This window comes from Lithobates pipiens, unplaced genomic scaffold (assembly GCF_037356315.1).
Source record: "Lithobates pipiens isolate NorthernLeopardFrog02 unplaced genomic scaffold, aLitPip1_a1.2 Scaffold_18, whole genome shotgun sequence".
In the NCBI taxonomy this organism is placed as follows: domain Eukaryota; kingdom Metazoa; phylum Chordata; class Amphibia; order Anura; family Ranidae; genus Lithobates; species Lithobates pipiens.
In genome coordinates this window covers 642,341,477-642,368,915 of record NW_027507758.1, presented here as the reverse complement: position 1 = coordinate 642,368,915, position 27,439 = coordinate 642,341,477, and the positions used below count along the sequence as shown (strand labels likewise).

Below are 27,439 nucleotides of genomic sequence, written 5' to 3'. Positions count from 1 at the left end.
TAGCTTGCATATGATTGGATGATAAAATCAGCAGAGCTTCCCCTCTTTTCAGATATTCCCCTCAGATCTACAGTGACTGCACTTCCATGTACACTTGTAGTACGTAGTGGATTTGCCTTTAGTAAATAAACACCAACGTGTATATTTTTTATGTGATGCCACAATAATAAAACTTATATCTTACAGATGATATTCTCTCTCGTTTTCTTGATCTAGAGTGGAGATCCAATTGATATAGAATTTTAGGTGAAATCAGAAGAAGAGGAGAGGTATGTGAGGGATGATCAGTAGTCTATGGAGGAGGATGGAATAACGGGGACATTTATAGAGGAGGACACTCCTACAGAGATCAGCAAAGGTGGGTCATTAACACTAAATACATTCCTCCACCCATACTGCTCACTGATTGGTCCAGAGTAGGATAAGGACTGGGTGATATCAGCCTGTAATCCCCTGGTCACTTTCCTGAGCTGTGTTCCCTGTCCTGTATTCCTGTATTTCTCTCAGATAATCTTCCTTCTCTGTGCTGCCGACACAATTTATGTATCTAGACTGGATTTATGGAGATTCTGGGGTTCAGCTGACAGCTAAATATTCATTTTCACCATAGACATTACTAGATCTAGACACCTGTCCTTTGAGTGTTCTGCCCCATACCAGGGTATGGCAAGATCTCTGACAGAACAATTCTCCCAGGATTACTTGTTGTGTTGTCTGCTGGCTGTGCCGGGTGGAGGGATATGTCTGTATAGTCTCAGACCCAAGTCACTGAGTGCAGTCTCAGGAGATGGGAGGCAGCGGTGTGGGACCTCTGCAACTTGTCTCATGTAATCATTTCATCTTCCACTGATTACTGAATACCAATATTATGAGTCCTGACCCCTACACTGTATAATTTATATAATACATTACATACTCCTGACCCCCGCACTATATACTCTATAGTAAAGGGAATATTCCTGCACCAAAGTGGAAAAGATTTTTTATTATTTAACTAGAGTACTGCTGCACTCACTGAGGGAAATGTCTGAACCCAAAGAGAGAGATAGAAGAGTAGTGGTGTACAGAGGGGTGTTTAGATTCTCAATAATGATGTAGCTTAACATCCGGTGTTTACATGCTCATAACCAACAAAATGGCCGCTGTTTCACTTCCGGCGACCATACTTATAGGAATATGGCCGCTATAACATTTCTGGTACTCGGATCACTGCGCAAACAGCTGCTTACTAGACAAATAAACGGCCTATATAAAGACACTTCCCTAGTATCAAGCTATCCCCTGATGAAGTCACGTGATTCGTGACGAACACGCATCGGGAATACCGCTACCGGAAGTGATGCACACCGAGCTCGCTGCTCGTTTGTACATCATCTGTTTTTACCTCATGTTTGTGAGTACCTGTTTTTATGCTTTGTTTTCAAAATAAATGTTGCACACAAATTACTACACTATGGGACATCCTTCCCTTATGTTCTGATTCAATATACATGATACCTGGTGAGAGATCATCCTTGCTGCTATTAGAGCAAGAGAGGAACGCCAGTCAGGAGATATTGTAATGGGACCCATAAAGGAAAAAGGTCTTCAAGGATCCCCAAAGATACATCTGTTATATGCTGTTACCTTATAGCAGTAAGGTAAGGGGACACCTATAAAAAGATCGTCTAGGTCCACACGGGAAAACGAATGCCACCCATACTGAATTTCGTTGGACCACCAAAAGCACCACTCCTTTATTAATAACCACTAGCACTTTATGAGATTTTAGAGATTATTTACACTTTATGCGATTCTTGGATATAATCGCTACACTCTTCCTTTGCACTTTATGCGATTTTAAATATAATCGCCACATTATTGCACTTTTTATATGGACATTTGAAACTGATATCTTTATCCTAATTTTTTTCTATCACCATTGTATTTTATGCGTTTTATTTGTCACATTTTCTGCACTTTATGCAATTTTCTGATATTATCGCCACGTTGCACCTTTTATATATGGATAATTGATACTGTTATTTTTTTTATTTACCTTTTATGTTATTTTTTTTTTTTTCATCCTGTATTTATCTGAGAGATCATACGATTATTGTTATAGTATATTTACCTTGTCACATAGACGTATTATCAGTTTAAGTCAACCCATCATTACTTAATTTTTTTGGCTATTTGTGCCGGCTCTTTTGTAATCTAATTCCATACTCAGTCAAGCTACATCATTATTGAGAATCTAAACACCCCTCTGTACAGCGCACCACTACTCTTCTATCACTATATACTCTATATTATACATTACATTATTCTGATACTATAAAATCCTAACTGTTGTATCCTATATAATAAGTTGTACATTAAATAGTCCTTACCTCTTTGCATCCATTTCCTACCAGCTGGACATTTTATATCTGATGATTTGATTGTAGCACAGACTTTTACATGTTGATAATAATGTGATAACATCCTCAAAATGTTGAACCTTAAACAGAAAGTGATAAAGAGGGAGTGTTCAATAACCCAAATGATGGTGGTCTTCAGGATCAGTCCAGTCTTCATCTTGATTTTTCTCCCCATCGTCAATCTCAGACCTATTGTGGGGCTCAGCCTGCTATTATTCATGACTAAATCATGGACTAAATAAGGAAATGCAGGACTTCTTGTGTTGGGAAGATGGCAATGTCAATGATAGTTCTTGTTGTTGCTTCACTTTCTGACTAAGGTCCATGAATAAAGAAATTAACTGGTAGGAGATTCAGAGATGTAAGGCTGAAACAACGAATAGATTATGAAAATAGTTGTCAACTATTTTCATAATCGATTAGTTGGTCAGTCGATTAATGGCCTGCATACAGAAAATACAGCTCAGTACATCATCCATACATGTCAGTAAATGCCTGAGAACTTGAATGTGTGAGGGGCAATGCCTCATGGGACATGTCGTCCTGGGGAAGAGAAGGAAGCAAGTGATTCTAAAGGCAGAAGTTTTTTTACCTTCCTATAGGGGAACTCTATACTATACTTTGTGGCTTCCTATAGGGGAACTCTATACTATACTTTGGACCTTCCTATAGGGGAACTCTATAATATACTTTGCATCTTCCTATAGGGGAACTCTATACTATACATTGTGGCTTCCTATTGGGGAACTCTATACTATACTTTGTGGCTTCCTATAGGGGAACTCTATACTATACTTTGTGGTTTCCTATAGGAGAACTCTGAAGGCAGGAGGAGCCAGACATCCCGGGGGGATCCAGAAGAGGGGTATCAGGGCTGCTCTGTGCAAAACCATTACACAGAGGTATGTAGGGGTGCACTGAAAGGAAATTTTTGGTTTCAAAACCGAAAATGAAGGATGCACTATGCCAAAAACTGGTACCGAAAAATGACATCTCTTGTTTAATGTCCCCAGTCTCTGACATCTCTTATATCATGTCTTCAGTCTCTGAAATATCTGTATCATGTCTGCAATCTTAGTTAAACACACTGCTATAGTATTAGCAAAATGTCCATTCGGTGCACCTCTAGCAGAGATGGTACAGGAGATGGTCAGAGACTGCAGACATGGTACATGACATTGTCAGAGACTGCGAACATGATACAGGACATGGTTAGAGACTGCAAACATGATATTGGACATGGTCACAGACTGCAAACACGATACAGAAGATGGTCAGAGCCTGCAGACATGATACAGGAGATGGCCAGAGCCTGCAAACATGATATAGGAGGGAGCGTGGCCAGGCAGTGGATGTAGCCGGATGCACACTCAGACAGCTCTGCCGAATCTCCATGCAAATATCCTGGGAGCCCACTCCACTCTGCCCTAAGACCCACCCCATCCCAGAGCAGCCCTGACAGTGAAGGGGAACCTATGCTACGGGACATTTTCATGGCAGTGAACTTCTGTAATGTTTCCATAGCAGCCCTTACTACTGAGATAAAGGTGGTTATGGCGGAGATTACTTTCCTGCGCCATGACACACAGAAACTCAGAGAAAGGACCTCTGCACTGAAGGGGAGAGTGAGCTCCCTGGAGGATGACATGGCACCCATGCAGAATGACCTTACTTACAACAATCACCTGCTCTCACAACATGTCGCCCTTTTAGATGACATGAAGAATAGAATGAGGAGGAATAATGTGAGGGCCATAGGCATACCGGAACGCATGGAGGGGAAGAATCCGGTGGAGTTTATTGAAAGATGGCTGACCAACGCCTTTGGTAGAGAAGCGTTTTCCCTCATGTTTTCGGTGGAACGTGAGCACCAGGTCACGGCTAGACCACCGCCACCAGGGGCTCCTCCTAGACCATTCCTCTTCAAGCTCCTCAATTATAAGGACAGGGATGTAATTCTTCTTAAAGTGATTGTAAACCCTTACAACACACTTTGACCTACGGGTAAGCCTAGATTAAGGCTTACATGTCATATTAGCCCTCATAGGGAAAATTTGCTAACCCGTTGGTTTTTGATACATAAGGCAACATTATTATACATACAATTACGCCATGCATACAAAAGCTACTCCTGTAGATCTGTCCGTAGGTTACACATTATATGCTATGTATGGTGATTACTGTTCTCTCTGCTCTTGTAATAACATGAATATGCCTATGTATGTATTTTTATCTGGTTTTGTAATAAACTTCTTTTCTGTAAAAAAAAAAAACATGATACAGGAGATGGTCAGAGCCTGCAGACATGATACAGGAGATGGTCAGAGACTGCAGACATAGTACAGGAGATGTCAGAGACTGAGAACATGATACCGGATATGGTCAGAGCCTATAGACATGATACAGGAGATGGTCAGAGACTGCAGACATAGTACAGGAGATGATCAGAGACTGAGAACTATAGTACATGAGATGGTCAGAGACTGAGAACATGATACAGGAGATGGTCAGAGACCACCGACATAGTACAGGAGATGGTCAGAGACTGCATACATAGTACAAGAGATGGTCAGAGACTGAGAACATAGTACAGGAGATGGTCAGAGACTGTGAACATGATACAGGAGATGGTCAGAGACTGCAGACATGATGCTGGAGATTAATGGAACCTCACCAGTGCCCGTCAGATGCAGCTTCACAAGTGCCTATCATGCTGCCTGCCTGTGCCCATCAGATGCAGCCTCACCAGTGCCTGTCATGGAGCCTCACCAGTGCCCATCATGCAGCCTGCCTGTGCCCATCAGATGCAGCCTCACCAGTGCACGTCATGCAGCCTCACCAGTGCCCGTCATGCAGCCTGCCAATGCCCGATTAAATCAGCGATCTTCGTGTGTCACGGAGCTGTATTTGAATTGCCTGGGTTGCAGTAACAATGTCCCATCTCCTGTGATTACATCACAAATTCAATGTCCCAACATTGGATCATTGTGCTGTCTGTCACAGGAAGGGGGACGTTGTTACTGCGACCCGGGCAATTTAGCTCTGTGACACACGGAGATCGCCACTCTGTGGGAGGGAGAAGAAGAGGGAGGCGAGGAGGAGGGAGGGGAGGACTGGGGCACGCCAGTATGACACCCCCGCAATGGGTGGCCCCATTTTCTGCTCCATTATCGGCAATATTTTCCTCTCGGCAATGTGCTGAAAACACAATTTAGAGAATTGGATGAATGTTTTTTTGGAAGAAAAATTAGTTTGTGTTCGGCCAGCATAAGTGACATCAGGTGCAGGGAGCTTGTACCCACCTACCTGTCTATGACAAGAGAGTCTGCCATCCATCATATTATATTACACTCCTGTCTGATCATCTGCAAAACAGTATTTTACCTCTTTTACATTTTAATAATGTTGATCTCTGATTCTGATATGTAGCAGATTCTCCCTCTAATAATACATCTATCTGTCTGTTATTCTCAGAGTGGATTAAATATCCAACTATATATCTGGATATTTATATTCACCGCTGTATATAGATATTCAAGAATATTAACTCAATTATACACCAACCTTTTTTTGAGATTTTTATCCAATTAATCGATTATTCAAAACAATAATCGGCCAACTAATCAATTCTGAAAATAATCATTAGTTCCCGCCCTACAGAGGACCCATTTACTAGTTACCTTGAGGGGGGAATTGTAAGATCCTCAGAGACAATACTGCCTGATGTGGGCGGAGTCCTGGTTTAGGGGAACCAATCAGCTCATGTCTAGTAATAATCTTTGTATTTCTATTTTAGTAGATGGACGGGAGATGAGGAAAACCTCAGAGGATTGTCTCACTTTGTCTCCAGACTGTAAAGTAGAAGATGAGGACATCACACAGTATAGTCCAGGAGAAAACCCGACTACCTCAAATGTCCATCCGGCACCACACAGTGTAGATGGACCATCGTATTCCTCTTATCCTGAGGAACCTCAGACTGTGAGGGACGGGGCCATCCTTCCAACAGAGAAGAGGTTTTCCTGTACTGAGTGTGGGAAGTGTTTCCATTCTAAATCCAAACTTAATAGGCATATAAGATCTCACACGGTGGCAAAGCCGTATTCCTGTCCTGAGTGCGGGAAGTGTTTCCGTTTTAAATCTAAGCTTAATGAGCATATAAAATCACACACAGGAGAGAAACTGTATTCCTGTCCCGAGTGTGGGAAATGTTTTTCACAGAAGTTTCATCTTTACAATCATCAAAGATCTCACACAGGGGAGAATCCATATTCCTGTCCTGAGTGCAGGAAATGTTTTTCACAGAAGTACAATCTTTATACACATCTGAGATCTCACACGGGGGAGAAGCCACATTCCTGTGCTGAGTGTGAGAAATGTTTTTTCAGACAAGAAGTCCAGTCTTTACAGACATCAGAGATCTCACACAGGAGAAAAGCCACACTCCTGTCCTGAGTGTGGGAAATGTTTTTCAGTGAAGTCCAATCTTTACAGACATCAGAGATCTCACACAGGGGAGAAGCCGTATTCCTGTACTGAGTGCGGGAAATGTTTTTCACAGAAGTACCATCTTCACACACATCAGAGATCTCACACAGAGGGCAGAAGCAACTTTCCTGTGCTGAGTGTGGAAAATGTTTTTCAGTGAAGTCACAACTTTCCACGCATCATAGCTCTCACACGGCGGAGAAGCCATATTCCTTTGCTGAGCGCAGGAAATGTTTTTCAGATAAGTCCCATCTTGACACACATCAGAGATCTCACACCGGGGAGAAGTCATATTCCTGTCTGGAGTGTGGGAAATGTTTTTCAGAGAAGTCCCATCTTTCCACACATCAGAGATCTCACACAGGGGAGAAGCCATATTCCTGTCCTGAGTGCGGGAAATGTTTTCCTTTGCTGAGTGCAGGAAATGTTTTTCAGATAAGTCCCATCTTTCCACACATCAGAGATCTCACACAGGGGAGAAGCCATATTCCTGTCCTGAGTGCGGGAAATGTTTTTCAGAGAAGTGCAATCTTGACAAACATCAGAGATCTCACACGGGGGAGAAGCCGTATTCCTGTCCTGAGTGAGGGAATTGTTCCTCACTGAAGTTCTGTCTTCCTGTACATCAGGGATCCCACACAACCCTCGAGGTGTATTAGTGCCTTGAGTGCAGGAAATGTCTTCTATATGAATGTTGCTGGACATCACAGCTCTCATGTGGGGAAGAAGCACACCCTGATATACACCTCAGATATCCCCCATGGCTGATCTTCATCATGTAAGAAACAGTTCCAGGGGTGCGGACATGTTTTTCAAAAACTACTTGTCCAAGGGACTAAATCAGGGTCTCAATCTCCTTGTTCCTTATGACAATGTCCTTGTTCCTCATCTACCAGAGTAGTTTCCAAAATGGGGTCAATGGGGGGGGGTTGTGCTATCTGGATCTTTCGGGGCTGAAATGATTAATAGTGATAAGAGTGATGTCATGTGACCTCCCAGAATCCTCCTCACCTCTCCAGTCAAGTCTGTGTTTTATTAATAGAGATAAGAGTGATGCCATGTGATCTCCCAGAATCCTCCTCACCTCTCCGGTCAGGTCTGTGTTTTATTAATAGAGATAAGAGTGATGTCATGTGACCTCCCAGAATCCTCCTCACCTCTCCGGTCAGGTCTGTGTTTTATTAATAGAGATAAGAGTGATGTCATGTGACCTCCCAGAATCCTCCTCACCTCTCCGGTCAGGTCTGTGTTTTATTAATAGCACAAAGCTTTGGCCGTCAACAGTGACATTGAGGATTCCAGTCTCGGGTTGAACACAAATTGCAGTTGTAGTGACAGCGGCCTCCTCCATCTTCAGCACACTTCATCCTCAGCTGGTGAACAAGGCTGGTGGTTCTCTTTCTGCCCCTCTGACATTTCTGGCCCCCAAGTCCCTTTTATGCCATACCCTACACATGTGTACTTTGTGAGTGCATTTTTATTTTTCTATAGATTGTCAATTATTTTTAATACTACACTATGGGGCTGTACTGTTCTTTCCTCCAGTGGTTGGAAAGTGAGTGCCCTCTCTGGTCTTCTAGTGGCACCTCCTAGATTTAGCTATGTTTAGCACTCTGGGCTATCCTACCCAGACCTTTTATTACTGTTGGTATATATGAATATTATTGTCATTCACCAATTATTATTTTCCATAATTTATATCACGTACTTCTTATTTTGTATATTTATTTTTTTTACCCATTTCGTATGATGAATCCATTTGGTAGTTTCACTACAACTACCATCCACATCATGTCTGGTTTATCAGACCACTCCTGAGTGCTGTAGTGTTTCTGGACTTGTCGGTCTAATTCATTCCTATATTTACAATTCATGGATACATTAGGGGTCTAATAGACCTCCAAGGACTCCCCGTCCTTCACAGCATGTAACCCAGCACAGATCTGTAACCCTGACTGTAATGCCACGTACACACGGCCGGACACTCTGACAACAAAATCCGTTGGATTTTTTCCGATGGATTTTGTCCTAAACTGGTGTTGCATACACACGGTCGGACAAAGTTGTCGGAAAATCGGATCGTTCGGAACGTGATGAGGTTCATTCGTTACGACGGAACTACGTTGAGGCTAGTAGCCAATAGCTTTGGTCTCGTAATTTGATCTGAGTATGCGTGGCACTTTGTCCGATCAGAATTCTCTACAAACGATCGGAAAAAGTCAATCGGATTTTTTTGTCAGAAAATTTTAGATCCTGCTCTCAAATTATTTCTGTCGGAATTTCAAACAGAAAAAGTCCGATAGAGCCAACACACGATCGGATTTTCCAAAAATATAATCTGATCGGACCTTTTCCATCGGAATTTCCAACCGTGTGTACAAGGCATTAGCGTTATGGTCTCTATATTGTACGTCAAGGATAGACTAAATAAGGTGTACCATCATCCACTTAGAAAGAAAAAGGGAAGACTAGAGAACGATCCTCAACCGATCACCCAGAAAAGAGCATTGAAGCAGGACTATCGCAGTACAGATATTAAACAATGTATACTCAATACTGATAAAAAGTATTATACAGTTTTATTAATACAAAAGACAAGACATTTGATACATTTGTAAAAAGTGCAAAGTAACAATCCATAAATGTCACCAGCATACATGTTCCCAAACCAGGAGGCTCAGGATATGGTGGGTTTCCATGGATATGGTTCTCAACATGTTTTTCGGTCTTTATAGCGCTTCGTCAGGGGAATATCGGCAAGTAATTATTACAGTATTACGCACTATGTATCAAAATTGAATTACATATATAAAAAATTACATTCAATGGAAGAAATTAAACAAGGAGGAAAAAAGCGAGGGGAGATGTTGCTTCCCCAGTACCCAAAGCCTCAGCCGAGGTCAGAGCACCACCAAGGTTCCCCCCCGATGGCTGCGGGGGATGTGCAATCAATGGGCGTGTATCTATATTAATTGGTTGATAAAGATGGAATAAGAATAATATACAATCCAGCGACTTCAATAGAAAAGATGCAGAGAAAAAGGGAAAGAAAAACAGGGGGGAGGGGTTTGGGGGGTTAGAGAGAAAGGGGGAAAGGAAAGGGAGGAAGAGAAAAAGGAGGGAGGAGAGAGGGAAAGGGGGGGGGAGGAAAGCAAAGGGTCTGGTATATATTTGGGGGTCTCTATACAGTTTTTCATTCTTTCTGTTGGATGGGCTACAGAAAATGTGACATTTTACAAAGGAAAAATTAATTGGTTTAAATTTACAGAAAATGACATTTCATTGCTGGCTTCTTTTTTTTAAGCAGCACAAAGACCCCCAAATACACAGAAGAACCTCAGGGGGGTCTGTGTGCTGCTTTGGTAACATTTCCTTTATAAATGTCACAACAACTGCACTCTTTTCTAATAAAATGTTTTTAGAATTACAAAGAAATGACCTCACAGTGGGAGGAATGAGTGCGACATGCAGGCAGGTTAATTGGCTTCTGTCCAAAATTGTCCCCAGTATATGAATGAGGACCTCGGATTGTGGCTCCTTGAGGGTCGGGACCGATGTGAGTGTGCAATGTACAGGGATAGGGACAATTGTACACACTCAGGTTGAACTGGGTGGACTGGTTGAACATTGCTAACTATGTAACTATGTAACAACATTCATTTAACTATTTTTTTTAAATATTTCCAAAAGCTACAAAATGAGAGGTAATGACTCCATTTTTATTTTTCTCCTGCTATCAATGGCCGACACGGTACAACACTTCATCCATGTCTTTGGTGATCTCTGATCTCCTTATCAACTGTTTCTTCCATGATGAAGATCAGCCATGGAGTATATCTGAGGTGTATATCAGGGTGTGCTTCTTCCCCACATGAGAGCTGTGATGTCCATTCATATAGAAGACATTTCCCACACTCAAGGCACTAATACACCTCGAGGGCTGTGTGGGGTCCCTGATGTACAGGAAGACAGGACTTCAGTGAGGAACATTTCCCTCACTTAGGACAGGAATACGGCTTCTCCCCCGTGTGAGATCTCAGATGTGTGTACAGATGGGACTTCCGTGAAAAGCATTTCCCGCACTCAGGACAGGAATACGGCTTCACCCCGGTGTGAGATCTCTGATGTGTGTAAAGACTGGACTTCTGTGAAAAACGTTTCCCACACTCAGGACAGGAATACGGCTTCTCCCCCGTGTGAGATCTCTGATGTTTGGAAAGACTGGACTTCACTGAAAAACATTTCCCACACTCAGGACAAGAAAACGGCTTCTCCCCTGTGTGAGATCTCTGATGTGTGGAAAGAGTGGACTTCACTGAAAAACATTTCCCGCACTCAGGACAAGAAAACGGCTTCTCCCCCATGTGAGATCTCTGATGTTTGGAAAGACTGGACTTCTCTGAAAAACATTTGCCGCACTCAGGACAGGAAAACGGCTTCTCCCCCGTGTGAGATCTCTGATGTATAGAAAGATGGGACTTCTGTGAAAAACATTTCCCACACTCAGGACAGGAATATGCCTTCTCTCCTGTATGAGATCTTATATGCACAATAAGATGGGATTTAAAACGGAAACACTTCCCGCACTCAGTACAGGAATACGGCTTCTCCCCTGTGTGAGATCTCTGATGTGTGGAAAGATGGGACTTATGCGAAAAACATTTCCCGCACACAGGACAGGAATATGGCTTCTCCCCTGTGTGAGATCTCTGATGTCTGTAAAGATTGGACATTTGTGAAAAACATTTCCCGCACTCAGGACAGGGATATGGCTTCTCCCCTATGTGAGATATTTTATGCCTATTAAGATGGGATTTAGAACGGAAACACTTCCCACACTCAGTACAGGAAAAGCTCTTCTCTGTTGGAAGGACGGCCCCGTCCCGCACAGTCTGAGGTTCCTCAGGATAAGAGGAATACGATGGTCCATCTACACTGTGTGGTGCCGGATGGACATTTGAGGTAGTCGGGTTTTCTCCTGGACTATACTGTGTGATGTCCTCATCTTCTACTTTACAGTCTGGAGACAAAGTGAGACAATCCTCTGAGGTTTTCCTCATCTCCCGTCCATCTACTAAAATAGAAATACAAAGATTATTACTAGACATCAGCTGATTGGAGCACAGCAGGAACCAATCAGATCATCAGATATAAAATGTCCAGCTGGTAGGAAATGGGTGTAACAAAAGAGAATACATATTATGTGTATATATAGCAGTGGGGGGAGGGGAGAGAGCAGAAGTCAGGACTATGTAATGTACAACATATTGTATAAGATACAACAGATAGGACTATATAGTATCAGAATGATGTAATGTACAACATAGAGTATATAGTGCAGGGGTCAGGAGTATGTAATGTAGAATATAAAGTATACAGTGTAAGGGTCAGGACTCATAATATTGGTATTCAGTAATCAGTGGAAGATGAAATGATTACATGAGACAAGTTGCAGAGGTCCCACACCGCTGCCTCCCATCTCCTGAGACTGCACTCAGTGACTTGGGTCTGAGACTATACAGACTGTAATATTGGGGTGATTAAGCACAATTGGTAGATGCACATTTTAGTCTACATCAGGCAGGCGTTTTATGGTTAAGGGCCTGGTAGCCCACGTTTATTATAAGAAAACAAAATATCAGTTCATCCAGTAATCCCAAATGAACATACCAAGCCACCTGGCTCTCAATTGCCAACAGTTCCTCTGCTTGCTCCCAACAGATTTGTCAACTCTTTCCAGCCCCCTGGACTCACCGACTTCCTTAGTCTTCCTGACTCTCAAGGTTGTCAGCCTTTCCCAGTCCCTTACACGGACTACAGTCTCCCACAGGGCAAACCACTGCTCACACTCCACCACACCCTCCTACAACTTCCTGTCTTGCTTTTTAAAGACACTGCCTTAACAGGTGGGTTAATCAATTGTATTCCCTTAAAGAGAGCACAACCCAAACAGAGGGGAAATATAGCGTCCTTCCAGGACCCAGCCACGGCGTCCATTACATATCCCCCCCCTGTGTTTCGATCCGGAGGGAGGAACACCAGCACCCATCATGATGGTTGGGACACCTCTGTGCTGGCTGTCAGCCACGTAGGCCCAACCTTTTTTCCGGGTGCGCTTCCAGGAACATTCCCCCCAGGATCTTAACAGGTTCCTATATTGTCCTATACTCAGCCTTCCTCTTCTTTTGGGGTCCCTGGGCTTATTCACTTTTCTTGGGGGAACTCTGCCTTCCTTGAGCCCTCCTTTCACCTTACAAATACCCATTTTACCCTTCACCATCGGTATTTCAGGTTTAAAACAGTTTCTCTTGGTACCCACTGCAACCAAATCATTGTTTACAGAACGAACTCTTAACAGATCACAGCTTTCCATATCATCAGTGCTTTCCAACTCAGTGTTTGTTAGAAGACCCGAGGAGGGACTACATCCGACGGGACCATAGCACAGCTCCACCTCACCCGTTGTCCAACACTCCATGGGTACCTGTTCTAACAACCTACCCTGACCCAAGCATAAACCATTTTTTCCATGTGAACACATTACATTGTTATGGCAACCAATATTAACACTTTCTCCCATAGTGTCTCCGGGCACCTTAACTTGTACCTCTGGGCCAGTGACAGAAAGCATCTCTGCTACTGCTGAGTCCATTCTGGGCCGTTCCTTCTCATGAGGCCTAGCGGGTAAGGCAGTATCTGCGCCCTCTACTGACAACTGCTCCGCCGCACCTCGGACCACACCAGCAGAGATGTTTCTAGTCACCGCATCAGACGGAGAGACCTCTGATATCTCAAGCAGTTCTCTCGCGTGCCTTCCATACCAATCAATAACTAGAAGTATGCTCACAGAGAATCTGGAGATCCTGTGCCAAATGGGTAACCATTGGTCCCACCAATTCCACTGTTGGTCAAGGTTTCCCAGCACTGCCTGTACCACTTGGCTCCACCCATTGGTGCTACGCAGCACCACCTGGTCCAACTGCGGCGGAGATACCCAAGTATACAGTAAGTTCATCTTTACCAATTCTAGCATTTCCAGTAAAGTTTCTGTCATCTCTAAACATCCCATGTCTAAACACCAGAACTTTCTAGGGTCCTTTACCCTGTCCAAGACATGGAGGGGCTCAGCGACTGCAGGTTGAGAGGGTGAGACATTTAAAGAGACCTCATCCTCCTTGGAGGTACCCATCATCACAGCTTGTTGCTCCCCTGGAGAGCTGTCAGACACATGTCTCACACTTATCCCTTCTGCACCAGTGTTGGTGAGCCTCTGCAGGTCATTACAAGTCACACTATCACTTTGATACTCAATATCATTTAGCTGTGGGGCTGTGGACAACACATCTGCGATGCCAGTGCCCTGAACTGTTTCTTCAGAGGGGTGGGCAGCAGCCTTTGCAGGGACCAGGACGCCCTCAACCACCGGCGGCTCTGCGATCCCCCTGTCTGGCATAGCAGTTGTTTCCACACCCTTGTTACTTAAGTTAGCCTTACCCAGCATGGCTAGCAATTGTTTGGCCCAGCTGTCCCAGTCCATTGTGGTTCCACCATGGGTGTTCCACAGCGTTGCATCACCTGCTGTAGAAAGCCGCACAGAAACCTGGGATTCATTAGCTTCAACTGTACATTCCTCACTTCTATATACATCATTTTGTAACACCATACTTTTATCAACGTTGCATTGGGGTGATGCTTCATCACCTAAAGCTTGGTGCAGCACACCATTTTGAACACCTTTTTCTGGTGGCATTACAGACACATTCAGCTTTGTACACTCAACTTTTGCAGGCTGAATTAACCCCTTGCCCACTGGGCTACCTGTAGGGTTGTGGGGTTGCGCCCACACGCTCTCACTGTGTGAATTAGTCCCCCCTTGTTCCACCAGCATAGCACCAGAGCCATCCTGGGCAGCCTCTGACTCCAACACATGGAGACCCCATGAGACTTCCATGGACAATCCTGTGCCTCTGCCTGTCATGGGAGATCTCCTACTCTCATCACTGGTAGTGAACACATTACCAACCTCACTCTCAGATATGACATTACAAGAAATACATGTTTCAATGTCATTACACTCATCACGTTTAGCAATAGTATCACTTTTGTTAGTACGATCATTAGCATTCTCATTACATGTAGACACAACTGCTGTTTTTGTGGTTTGTTTATGAGCCACCATAACCTCTGAGCGACTCTTCACAGCACCTGCTCTCTGTAAAGGGGCACTTTTGCCTATTTGGGCAGCTCCATAGCTGACCTGGGAAACTCTCTGCTCCAACACTGCAAGCTCCTTGGAAGTTTCCCTGGGCAACCCTGCAGCAGCTGTCACTAGGGAACATGGTACTAGCACTGTTTTGGTCACCCCTAGCTCAATTTTCCCAGCCATCTGCTGGATCATAGCAGGCATATGCAGAGTCCCCATGTCCTTTTCAGTCTTTAGCCCTGCGTCTAGTTGGGCTTTACGCTGCGCCTCCCCACTGCTCTGGGTAGCACAATGCAGAAAGTCTATGTCCATTTGTACTGCGGATCTCCCCACTGGACATACTCCCACTTCACTGGATTCAGCATCATAAACTGAAACAGTCTTACCAGTTCCTGCAGCTGGTGTCATAGCCTTCATTTGAGTGCGTTGTCTCACTGGTGTGGTGTCTCCACAGGCTGACTCCCCCATGTGGCCATGGAGCAAAACTGCAGCCTTTCTGGACCCACTGACGCCCCCTGTAGGTAACACAAGATCCTTGTTGCTAGGGGTAACTGCAGACTTGCGCTCCAAAGCTGGTTGGCTATACCTCATGCAGGATTCAGGCTGATATACTCTCCTTTCTGGACTGACCCCTTTTCCTAAGCGGTCATGACAGAAAACTTTACGTTTCTCTGGATTTCCAAATCCTAGGCCTTCTGGCGACACTTCTCCTGTCCTGGAGCATTGCTGGCGGCCCATGATACGATGGAACTCTCCTCTAAGAAGGATTTCCTCTTTAAACTTGCTGTAGTCATCCTGGTCCCCATCCATCAAATGGTAAACCGACCGGAACTCTATCCGCAATAAGGTTTGCAGCAGTTTTGGCCACCGGTCCCTAGGCCATTTTCTCTTTACAGCAACTTTTTCAAATCTTACAAGGAAGTCTCCCACCTCCTCTGTAGGCAGCATGGGTTGCATATAGTCAGAGGCCAAGATTTCAGCCCCTTGCACTGCGCCCCACTCTTTGCGATTCCGCTTGAACCATTCATTCACTGTCTCACACATCACTGGCCCCTTTTGACTGGCCCTACAAGGTGGAGACATCTTCTCAGGCCATGCTGAGCTCACGTCCTCTTTAACTTGATTAAACATGAACTTCTTGCTTTTTGACTGCCTCATCCTTGCAATCACATGCACACAGCAGCTTGTAACAGTTCTCAGCAGGAAAAGAAAAAAAAAATCTGATGTTTGATTCTTCCTTCACAGGTACACAACCCGCATGCAACACAGTCCATCAAATAAACGTATACGCAATGCTGTTCGCCTGGCTGCCACACACAGCTAGCAGTAGTTCCTGATGCGACTCACCATGGAGCAAGGACCCGGATTCCACCGTCTACATGCCCGCATTCGAACACCACTTGTAATGTTCGGGTGATTAAGCACAATTGGTAGATGCACGTTTTAGTCTACATCAGGCAGGCGTTTTATGGTTAAGGGCCTGGTAGCCCACGTTTATTATAAGAAAACAAAATATTAGTTCATCCAGTAATCCCACGCAGGGGTTTAAATTCATTCAGCACACAAATGAACATACCAAGCCACCTGGCTCTCAATTGTCAACAGTTCCTCTGCTTGCTCCCAACAGATTTGTCAACTCTTTCCAGCCCCCTGGACTCACCGACTTCCTTAGTCTTCCTGACTCTCAAGGTTGTCAGCCTTTCCCAGTCCCTTACACGGACTACAGTCTCCCACAGGGCAAACCACTCTTCAACCAGCAGCAAGCTGCTCACACTCCACCACACCCATCTACAACTTCCTGTCTTGCTTTTTAAAGACACTGCCTTAACAGGTGGGTTAATCAATTTTATTCCCTTAAAGAGAGCACAACCCAAACAGAGGGGAAATATAGTGTCCTTCCAGGACCCGGCCACGGCGTCCATTACATATATATATATATATATATATATATATATATATATATATATATATATATATATATATATGTATGTATATATATATATATATATATATATATGTATGTGTATATATATATATATATATATATATATATATATATATATATATATATACATATATATATACATATATATATATATGTATGTATGTATATATATATATATATATATATATATATGTATGTATATATATATATATATATATATATATATATATATATGTATTGTACAGGACGCCAAGGTTGGGTCCTGGACGGGTACTATGTATCGCCTATATTTGGGATGTGGTCCCTTTAAGGGAATAATGGTAGGCTCAGGGGGTCACCCAAAATGGGTGACAGATTCCGGGTGTAGTTTGCAGGAGTGGACTGATTCGCGGTCCTCTCTGTATTTTAAGAGAGGTAGCTGGGTCCCGGAATTTGGGAGGCTCTAAAGTGTCATTTGGGTGGGAAAGAGCCTCCCTCCCTGACCACAGGGGGTTAACAGCCTCCAGGAGGACACACAGCCCATAAAGACAGGAAGTAGTCAGAAAGGTGTGGTGAGAAGGAGAAGGAGTTGAACACCTGTCTGAGGAGCTGTCTGGCTGTGCTGTTATATTGGCTGTTTGCTGTTTGCTGTTTTGGAGGCTGCATAAAGGTCTCTACAAGGACTCTTTTTGGTGAAGACCTTTTCTACAGAACTGTAGGTGTTTTTCCTTTTTGTATTATTTTTGTGCTGAAGACAAGCGGACTTTGATTTATAGTTTTACATGCTTAAGAAAAGCTTTATTTTTGATTTATTGATAAATAAATATATTTTGGTTTCACCTGACAACGGTTTAAGCACTTAATCCCGCGGAGCTAGTATCCCCAAACTTCACAACTGGTGGAGAATGCGGGCAAAAGTGCATTTGCAGCCGCAAAAACCGTTTAAAAACTGACATTTAAAAGAGACTGTGTACAAATTGCATGTCTTGGGTGAAGCCAGCCCAGACGCTGCAAGCGGCAGGCAAAGACATGGAGGAGGTCATCAGGGCTTTGGCACAAGCCACCATGACTCAGCAGCAAGCCTCAGCAGACGCAAACCGTCGCCATGAGGAAGCGATGGCTCAGCAGCAGCAGGCCCTGGCACAGGCCATAGCTGCACAACAGGAAAGCACACGGCTGCTAGCCGCCCAGTTTACTTCTCAGCAGGAGTCCACTCAAGCACAGGTGGCTGCCTTGCAGGAGACAGTACAGCGGCTGGCTCAGGGACGTGAACAAGTGGCTGTTGCCACTGGCAACCAGGTGTCTGTGAGGGCCAGCCATTTTTTACAAAAATTAACGCCCAGCGATGATGTAGAGGCCTTTCTCACCACCTTCGAGAGGATAGCGGAGAGAGAGGGGTGGCCCCGTGACCAATGGGCCGGCATTATCTCCCCTTTCCTCACCGGTGACCCGCAAAAGGCCTATTTTGACCTCCCAGCAGAACATATCAGCGACTATGAGCGTCTGAAGGCAGAGATCCTGGCCCGCCTAGGAGTGACCACAGCTGTCCGTGCTCAGAGGGTGCATCGCTGGCGGTACAAGCCTGACCGACCACCCAGGTCACAAATGCATGAACTGGTTCAGCTAGTTAAAAAATGGCTGCAGCCAGAAAAACTGTCAGGCCCACAGATGGTGGAACGAATAGTAATGGACTGGTACCTGCGGTCCCTGCCAGATGACCTACAGCGCTGGGTAAGCCATGGAGACCCCGCAACCGCTGACCAGCTGGTGGAGTTGGTGGAAAGGTACACCGTGGTGGAGGACCTACTTGGGCCTGCCAGGCGCAGGGAACCCACACCAAGGGCAACCAGACCAGCCATAGCGCCTAGGAGAGAAGCCCTGCCAGACGCCGGGATCCGCAGAACCGCATCATCTGCTACAGAACCTCGAAGGGTGGTTCCTGTCCCAAGAACAGGAGACCTACAGTGTTGGCGATGTCGGTCCCGGGGACATACCCGGGCGCAATGCCCACTTCAGGAGGAGCCTATGGACTGCGGAATTGGTCGGAGAAGCTCCTTCTACATGCAAAGAGTCTGCACCACTCACCTGGATCCAATCTCAGGACAATTCGAGTGTGAAGTGCGGGTGAACCACCTTCCTGCCAGGGCGCTACTGGACTCTGGTAGCATGGTAACATTGGTACATGCCAGGGTGATTGGGAGACTTGGCCCTGTAAGGAAAACCCTACGGGTAGTGTGCATCCATGGGGACACCAAGGAATACCCCATGGTTTCAGTGACTGTGTCATATGGCCATATCTCAGTTACCCAAGAGGTCGGGGTAGTGAGAAGTCTAATACATGACATTATAGTGGGGCGGGACTGTCCACTGTTTTTCGAACTGTGGAGCCAGGTACAGATGGGGCTGCCAGGACAGCCAGGAGAGTCTGAGGAACATGGGCCTGAAACCCCCACAACCCACCCCACTGATACAGATATACCCATTGGTGATAAAGATACTGTAGAGAATATTAAGTTAAAGGATGTGTCTGTTTCAGGTTGCAAAACCGAGTTAAACTCTGAGGGGGGGGAGTCTTCCCGTTACAGGTTATGCTGGGGGAGGACGACGAGGACCTCTCCCCATTGCAGTCCCCGGTTGAGGAAAGTGAAGGGGAAACGTCCTCAAGGCCAGTACACCCAGATCTAGATGTACCCAGGGGTGCGTTTGGCACCGCCCAGCTGCGGGATCCTACCTTGGTCAATGCCAGAGAGCAGGTTTCTGTTGTGGATGGGGTCTCACAATGCCAGGAGCAGACCAGAGGTTTCCTCATTTTGCCTTAAAGGGGGACTTGCTTTATAGAGTGGCCGAAAGCCGTGGGGAAATTATAGAGCAGTTGCTGGTTCCCCAACCGTATAGGCGGATGCTACTCGATCTAGCCCACAACGACGCACTGGGAGGACACTTGGGGGCAGAGAAAACAGAGGCCAGGATAACTGACCGGTTTTACTGGCCAGGGGTGAAAGTTGAGGTTAAAAGATATTGTGCATCTTGTCCCGTTTGACAGTTAACTGCCCCAGTGCCCCACTATAGAAGCCCTCTGGTACCCTTGCCAATTATTGAGGTTCCATTCGAGCGGATCGCTATGGATCTCGTGGGACCCCTGGTAAAATCGGCAAGAGGGCACCAGTATATATTAGTCATCCTAGACTATGCAACCAGGTACCCAGAAGCAGTTCCTTTGAGGAAAACTTCCTCTAAAGCCATTTCCCGAGAACTATTTCAGATGTTTTCGCGAACCGGTTTTCCTAAAGAGATATTAACGGACCAGGGGACCCCTTTTATGTCAAAGGTGATGGCGGACCTGTGCAAACTGTTCCAAATTAAGCAGTTGCGGACGTCCGTCTATCACCCGCAGACTGATGGCCTAGTGGAGAGGTTCAATAAAACTTTGAAAACCATGCTCAAAAGAGTCGTCCAGAAGGACGGGAAGGATTGGGATATGTTACTCCCAGCCCTTTTGTTTGCCATCCGGGAGGTTCCACAAGCATCCACAGGCTTCTCCCCGTTTGAGCTAGTGTATGGGCGACGGCCTCGGGGGTTGCTGGATCTGGTAAAGGAAACGTGGGAAAGTGAGTCCTCACCACACAAAACCATTGTGGAACATATATCTCAAATGCGAGAGAGGGTGGCTAAGGTGATGCTGCTGGTAAGGGAGCACATGCAGAGGGCTCAGGAAGCCCAAAGAAGGGTGTACAACCGGTCTGCGAAAGTCAGACAGTTCCAAGTAGGAGACCGGGTGGCTGTCCTAATACCCACGGTGGAGAGCAAGTTCTTGGCCAAGTGGCAAGGTCCATTTGAGATAGTGGAAAAAGTGGGGGAGTTTAACTACAAGGTACACCAGCCAGGGAAAAGGAAACCATATCAGATCTACCACGTGAATTTGTTGAAACCCTGGAGAGACAGAGACCAGGTATCCGCGGTGGTAGCGGTACAGTCAGGAGACCAGGCAGGGATCGACCTGGTGCAGGTGGCTGCTACCTTAACTAGACCCCAAACCCAGCAAGCAAAGGAATTTCTTCAAAGAAATAGGGACATGTTTTCAGGGTTGCCAGGACTCACCAACGTCATTGAGCACGACATTGTAACCGACCCCAAGGTAAAAGTGCGGTTAAAGCCTTACCGTATCCCAGAAGCTCATAGAGTGGCAGTATCTGAAGAGGTGAAAAGAATGCTCGAGCTTAATGTCATTGAGGAATCACAGAGCGAGTGGTCGAGTCCAATCGTGTTGGTACCCAAACCCAACGGCACTCTTTGCTTCTGTAATGATTTTAGAAAACTAAATGAAATCTCCAAGTTTGATGCCTATCCCATGCCACGGGTAGATGAGCTCATTGAGAGGTTGGGGCCTGCCAGGTATATTACCACACTGGACCTCACGAAAGGGTACTGGCAGATTCCCCTGACCAAGGAAGCTAGGGAGAAAACGGCCTTCTCTACCCCGGAAGGCCACTTCCAGTACAAACGAATGCCGTTTGGTTTACACTCTGCCCCCTCTACGTTCCAAAGGGCCATGGACAAAACTCTGCGTCCACATCACCGGTACGCTTCGGTGTATTTGGATGACATTGTCATCTTCAGCCCTGATTGGGAGTCACATCTTCCCCGAGTACAGGCAGTCGTAGACTCCCTGAGAAGAGCAGGATTCACCATAAACCCAGAAAAATGTGCAGTTGGGGTGGAGGAAGCCAAGTACCTTGGGTACATTGTGGGTAGAGGGTTGGTAAAGCCCCAAATGAGCAAGGTGAAAGCCATACAAGACTGGCCCCGTCCCCTAACCAAGAAGCAGGTCAGAGCGTTTTTAGGCATAGTTGGCTACTACCGGAGGTTTATACCCAACTTTGCCACCATTGCTGCTCCCTTGACTGACCTGACCAAAGGCGGAAAGTCAGTGATGATAAAATGGAATAACGATGCCGAAAAAGCTTTTCAGAAGCTTAAGACGGCATTGTGCCAGGATCCGGTGCTTGTTGCGCCCAACTTCAATAAGGATTTTGTAGTACAGACAGACGCTTCAAATGAGGGGTTAGGAGCAGTCCTGTCGCAGGTAATCAACGGGGAAGAGCACCCCGTCGTTTTCCTGAGTAGAAAGCTGACGGCAGCGGAGAAAAATTACGCGGTGGTAGAGCGGGAGTGTCTTGCCATTAAGTGGGCCTTGGACTCCTTGCGGTATTTCCTCCTGGGCAGAAGGTTTCGCCTGGTATCCGACCACGCTCCGCTGACCTGGATGAGGCAAAATAAACACACGAATGCTAGAGTAACGAGGTGGTTCTTGTCTCTCCAGGAGTTCAATTTTGTGGTAGAGCACAGACCTGGGAGACTACACCAGAATGCTGATGCCCTCTCCCGGGTCCACTGCATGGTGTCAAATGGTGCCTCCAACACCTCCGCGTTGAGGCAGAGGGGGGGGATATGTACAGGACGCCAAGGTTGGGTCCTGGACAGGTACTATGTATCGCCTATATTTGGGATGTGGTCCCTTTAAGGGAATAATGGTAGGCTCAGGGGGTCACCCAAAATGGGTGACAGATTCCGGGTGTAGTTTGCAGGAGTGGACTGATTTGCGGTCCTCTCTGTATTTTAAGAGAGGTAGTTGGGTCCCGGAATTTGGGAGGCTCTAAAGTGTCATTTGGGTGGGAAAGAGCCTCCCTCCCTGACCACAGGGGGTTAACAGCCTCCAGGAGGACACACAGCCCATAAAGACAGGAAGTAGTCAGAAAGGTGTGGTGAGAAGGAGAAGGAGTTGAACACCTGTCTGAGGAGCTGTCTGGCTGTGCTGTTATATTGGCTGTTTGCTGTTTGCTGTTTTGGAGGCTGCATAAAGGTCTCTACAAGGACTCTTTTTGGTGAAGACCTTTTCTACAGAACTGTAGGTGTTTTTCCTTTTTGTATTATTTTTGTGCTGAAGACAAGCGGACTTTGATTTATAGTTTTACATGCTGAAGAAAAGCTTTATTTTTGGTTTATTGATAAATAAATATATTTTGGTTTCACCTGACAGCGGTTTAAGCACTTAATCCCGCGGAGCTAGTATCCCCAAACTTCACAGTGTGTATGAAAAGGCAGAGCTCCAAGTGTGTATGAAGAGACGGAGCTCCAAGTGTGTATGAAGAGACGGAGCTCCAAGTGTGTATGAAGAGACGGAGCTCCAAGTGTGTATGAAGAGCCCGAGCTCCGAGTGTGTAGAAAGAGAAACTGAGTCAATTCGTTGGTGACCTTATGTACTTCAAATTCCTAGCTATGTCAAGGATACTTTGCATCTTCTGGAAATTTTGGAGGATACACATATTCCTCCGAACTCTTTACTAGTAGCACTGGATGTTGAAGCCCTCTATAGTTCTATACCAAATGATAGAGGACTTGCGTCCATTCGACATGTTCTTTCTCTGAATGGTCGTTTTGATGAAGGCAGGCTAGAGTTTATTATTGATGCCCTTGACTTTATCTTGAATCATAATCATTTTCTGTTTTATGGTGAGCATTTCCCCCAGGTGCAGGGGGTTGTGATGGGGACTTTGTGTGCCCCATCGTATGCCAACCTGTACCTGGGGGAATGGGAGAGCATGCTCCTACTATCTGAACAGCTATGTCCATACATGGGGAAGGTGGTATTGTGGTGTCGGTATATATACAACATTTTCCTGGTATGGGATGGTACACCCGATCATCTTCAGGAATTTGTGAAAGATCTAAACTCAAATGAATTCAATCTGACGTTCACGTTGGCATTCGATGAAAGTCGTATTACGTTTTTGGATTATTCATAAACAACCAGATGGATCATTGACTAGCTCACTATTTCGCAAACCTACCTCTGGTAATTCTATTCTACATGCCACAAGTTTTCATCCACAGCCACTCATTCGTTCGATTCCATATAGTCAGTACCTACGTGTCAGGAGGAACTGCACCGACAACAATGTGTTTCATCGAGAGGCAGACTCATTGATGGGTAGACTCCTGACACGTGGGTACTCTAAGACATGTTTGTAGAGGGCGTATAGGCGTGCCATCTCCAAAATGAGACATGAGCTTATCTATAGTTCTAAATCCACTTCAAATCAAACCAACCCGATCAGGATTATAACCAAGTTTTCTAATCAACATAAAAATTTGCAAAACATTGTTAAATGTTATTGGCATGTTCTGAAAATGGACCCCACTATCGGTCATTTATTTAGGACCAACCATCATTTACTTGTAAACGGGCCAAATCGATTGGGGATTAGTGATGGCCGAACGGTTCGCCCGGCGGTCGTTTCGCGGCGAATTTCCGACTTTCGCCGTCCGCGGGTTCGAACTAGTGATGGCCGAACGGTTCGCCCGGCGGTCGTTTCGCGGCGAATTTCCGACTTTCGCCGTCCGCGGGTTCGAACGCCTTTTTCCGTCGTTCGCCCCGGCGGACTTACGTGTTTAATGTATACAAGAACTTTAACCTTTCGTGACACGTTTATCATGTGTTACAGGACAACCAATTGAGACATGACAGCTCATGGACACTTGGACATTCCCCCTAACCTATAAATACACCCGATCCGGTGGCCATTTTACATTCTTTCTTCTGTCACTGTAGGGAAAGGATCCTGTGTGGAGTAGGGACAGAGAAAACGCTAGCTATTTGGTACACAAAAGTTCTTTTCAGGACTGGTATAGGTGTTAGGTCAGCAGCCTGAGTTTCTTTTGTCAGTTTAGATAAAGGGACAGAGCGCTGTATGCTGCTATTTTAGGGACAGCTCAGCCAGATTAGTCTTTCTTCATCATCATCATCATCATCATCATTAGCTGTTACTATCAGGTCCACAAAAGAGCTGTTCCAGCTAATCGTTCCAGCCTACTCTTTTTTGCCAATTTGTATAGGGACAGGCAGGAAGCAGTGTGTCAGGCAGTGAGGATAATTTTAAAGACTTGCTGTTACTATTAGTTCCACAAAGGTTCTTTTCAGGACTGGTATCAGTGGTACGGTAATAGGCTTGTACACGTATAATATTCTTTCTTCCAAATATAGAAAGAATATTATACTTGACTGCTGCCCTTCTGCTGCAGTCTGCTAATCATTCACAACTCACTTGTTCCACAAAGCTCTTTATCAGGACTGGTAACTTGGTCTGTCTAGGGTGCTACGGTACATAGGCTTGGGTGCGGTACAGTCTGCTGTTCTGTAAGGACCGCTATCGGTCCACAATACATAGGGTTGCCGTGCACTACTGCTGACCGCTGCCCTATACTGCAGCAGTCCTTCATTGGTATAGGGACTGACGTACAGTCTGCTAATCACTAACACACAACCTGCTTGGTCCACAAAAGTTCTTATAAGGACTGGTAACTTGGTATAGGGTGCTACGGTACATAGGCCTGAGTGCGTTACAGTCTGCTGTTCTGTAAGGACCGCTATCGGTCCACAATACATAGGGTTGCCGTGCACTACTGCTGACCGCTGCCCTATACTGCAGCAGTCCTTCAGCGGTATAGGGACTGACGCACAGTCTGCTAAACACTAACACACAACCTGCTTGGTCCACAAAAGTTTTTATAAGGACTGGTAACTTGGTATAGGGTGCTACGGTACATAGGCCTGAGTGCAGTACAGTCTGCTGTTCTGTAAGGACCGCTATCGGTCCACAATACATAGGGTTGCCGTGCACTACTGCTGACCGCTGCCCTATACTGCAGCAGTCCTTCATTGGTATAGGGACTGACGTACAGTCTGCTAATCACTAACACACAACCTGCTTGGTCCACAAAAGTTCTTATAAGGACTGGTAACTTGGTATAGGGTGCTACGGTACATAGGCCTGAGTGCGTTACAGTCTGCTGTTCTGTAAGGACCGCTATCGGTCCACAATACATAGGGTTGCCGTGCACTACTGCTGACCGCTGCCCTATACTGCAGCAGTCCTTCATTGGTATAGGGACTGACGTACAGTCTGCTAATCACTAACACACAACCTGCTTGTTCCACAAAAGTTCTTATAAGGACTGGTAACTTGGTATAGGGTGCTACGGTACATAGGCTTGAGTGCGGTACAGTCTGCTGTTCTGTAAGGACCGCTATCGGTCCACAATAGATAGGGTTGACGTGCACCACTGCTGACCGCTGCCCTATACTGCAGCAGTCCTTCAGCGGTATAGGGACTGACGTACAGTCTGCTAAACACTAATACACAACCTGCTTGGTCCACAAAAGTTCTTATAAGGACTGGTAACTTGGTATAGGGTGCTACGGTACATAGGCTTGAGTGCGGTACAGTCTGCTGTTCTGTAAGGACCGCTATCGGTCCACAATAGATAGGGTTGACGTGCACCACTGCTGACCGCTGCCCTATACTGCAGCAGTCCTTCAGCGGTATAGGGACTGACGCACAGTCTGCTAAACACTAACACACAACCTGCTTGGTCCACAAAAGTTTTTATAAGGACTGGTAACTTGGTATAGGGTGCTACGGTACATAGGCCTGAGTGCGTTACAGTCTGCTGTTCTGTAAGGACCGCTATCGGTCCACAATACATAGGGTTGCCGTGCACTACTGCTGACCGCTGCCCTATACTGCAGCAGTCCTTCATTGGTATAGGGACTGACGTACAGTCTGCTAATCACTAACACACAACCTGCTTGGTCCACAAAAGTTCTTATAAGGACTGGTAACTTGGTATAGGGTGCTACGGTACATAGGCCTGAGTGCGTTACAGTCTGCTGTTCTGTAAGGACCGCTATCGGTCCACAATACATAGGGTTGCCGTGCACTACTGCTGACCGCTGCCCTATACTGCAGCAGTCCTTCAGCGGTATAGGGACTGACGCACAGTCTGCTAAACACTAACACACAACCTGCTTGGTCCACAAAAGTTCTTATAAGGACTGGTAACTTGGTATAGGGTGCTACGGTACATAGGCCTGAGTGCAGTACAGTCTGCTGTTCTGTAAGGACCGCTATCGGTCCACAATACATAGGGTTGCCGTGCACTACTGCTGACCGCTGCCCTATACTGCAGCAGTCCTTCATTGGTATAGGGACTGACGTACAGTCTGCTAATCACTAACACACAACCTGCTTGTTCCACAAAAGTTCTTATAAGGACTGGTAACTTGGTATAGGGTGCTACGGTACATAGGCTTGAGTGCGGTACAGTCTGCTGTTCTGTAAGGACCGCTATCGGTCCACAATAGATAGGGTTGACGTGCACCACTGCTGACCGCTGCCCTATACTGCAGCAGTCCTTCAGCGGTATAGGGACTGACGTACAGTCTGCTAAACACTAATACACAACCTGCTTGGTCCACAAAAGTTCTTATAAGGACTGGTAACTTGGTATAGGGTGCTACGGTACATAGGCTTGAGTGCGGTACAGTCTGCTGTTCTGTAAGGACCGCTATCGGTCCACAATAGA

General features: G+C 45.7%; 3 protein-coding genes across 3 annotated transcripts in view; 1 reads left to right on the top strand and 2 right to left on the bottom strand.

Annotated features, from left to right (window-relative positions):
* Window positions 1-27,439, bottom strand: part of LOC143989872 (gastrula zinc finger protein XlCGF66.1-like) — a 153,566-nt gene that overhangs the window by 7,112 nt on the left and 119,015 nt on the right. The gene's annotated exons all lie outside the window — the stretch shown is intronic.
* Window positions 231-6,857, top strand: LOC143989837 (uncharacterized). Its single transcript, XM_077490116.1, has 2 exons — window positions 231-358; window positions 6,199-6,857. The coding sequence occupies exons 1-2, from the start codon at window positions 295-297 to the stop codon at window positions 6,855-6,857; spliced, it is 723 nt and encodes a 240-aa protein (XP_077346242.1). The 5' UTR covers window positions 231-294.
* LOC143989770 (uncharacterized) lies at window positions 10,589-12,408 on the bottom strand. The gene has a single exon (XM_077490040.1). The coding sequence runs from the start codon at window positions 11,996-11,998 to the stop codon at window positions 10,886-10,888; it is 1,113 nt and encodes a 370-aa protein (XP_077346166.1). The 5' UTR covers window positions 11,999-12,408; the 3' UTR covers window positions 10,589-10,885.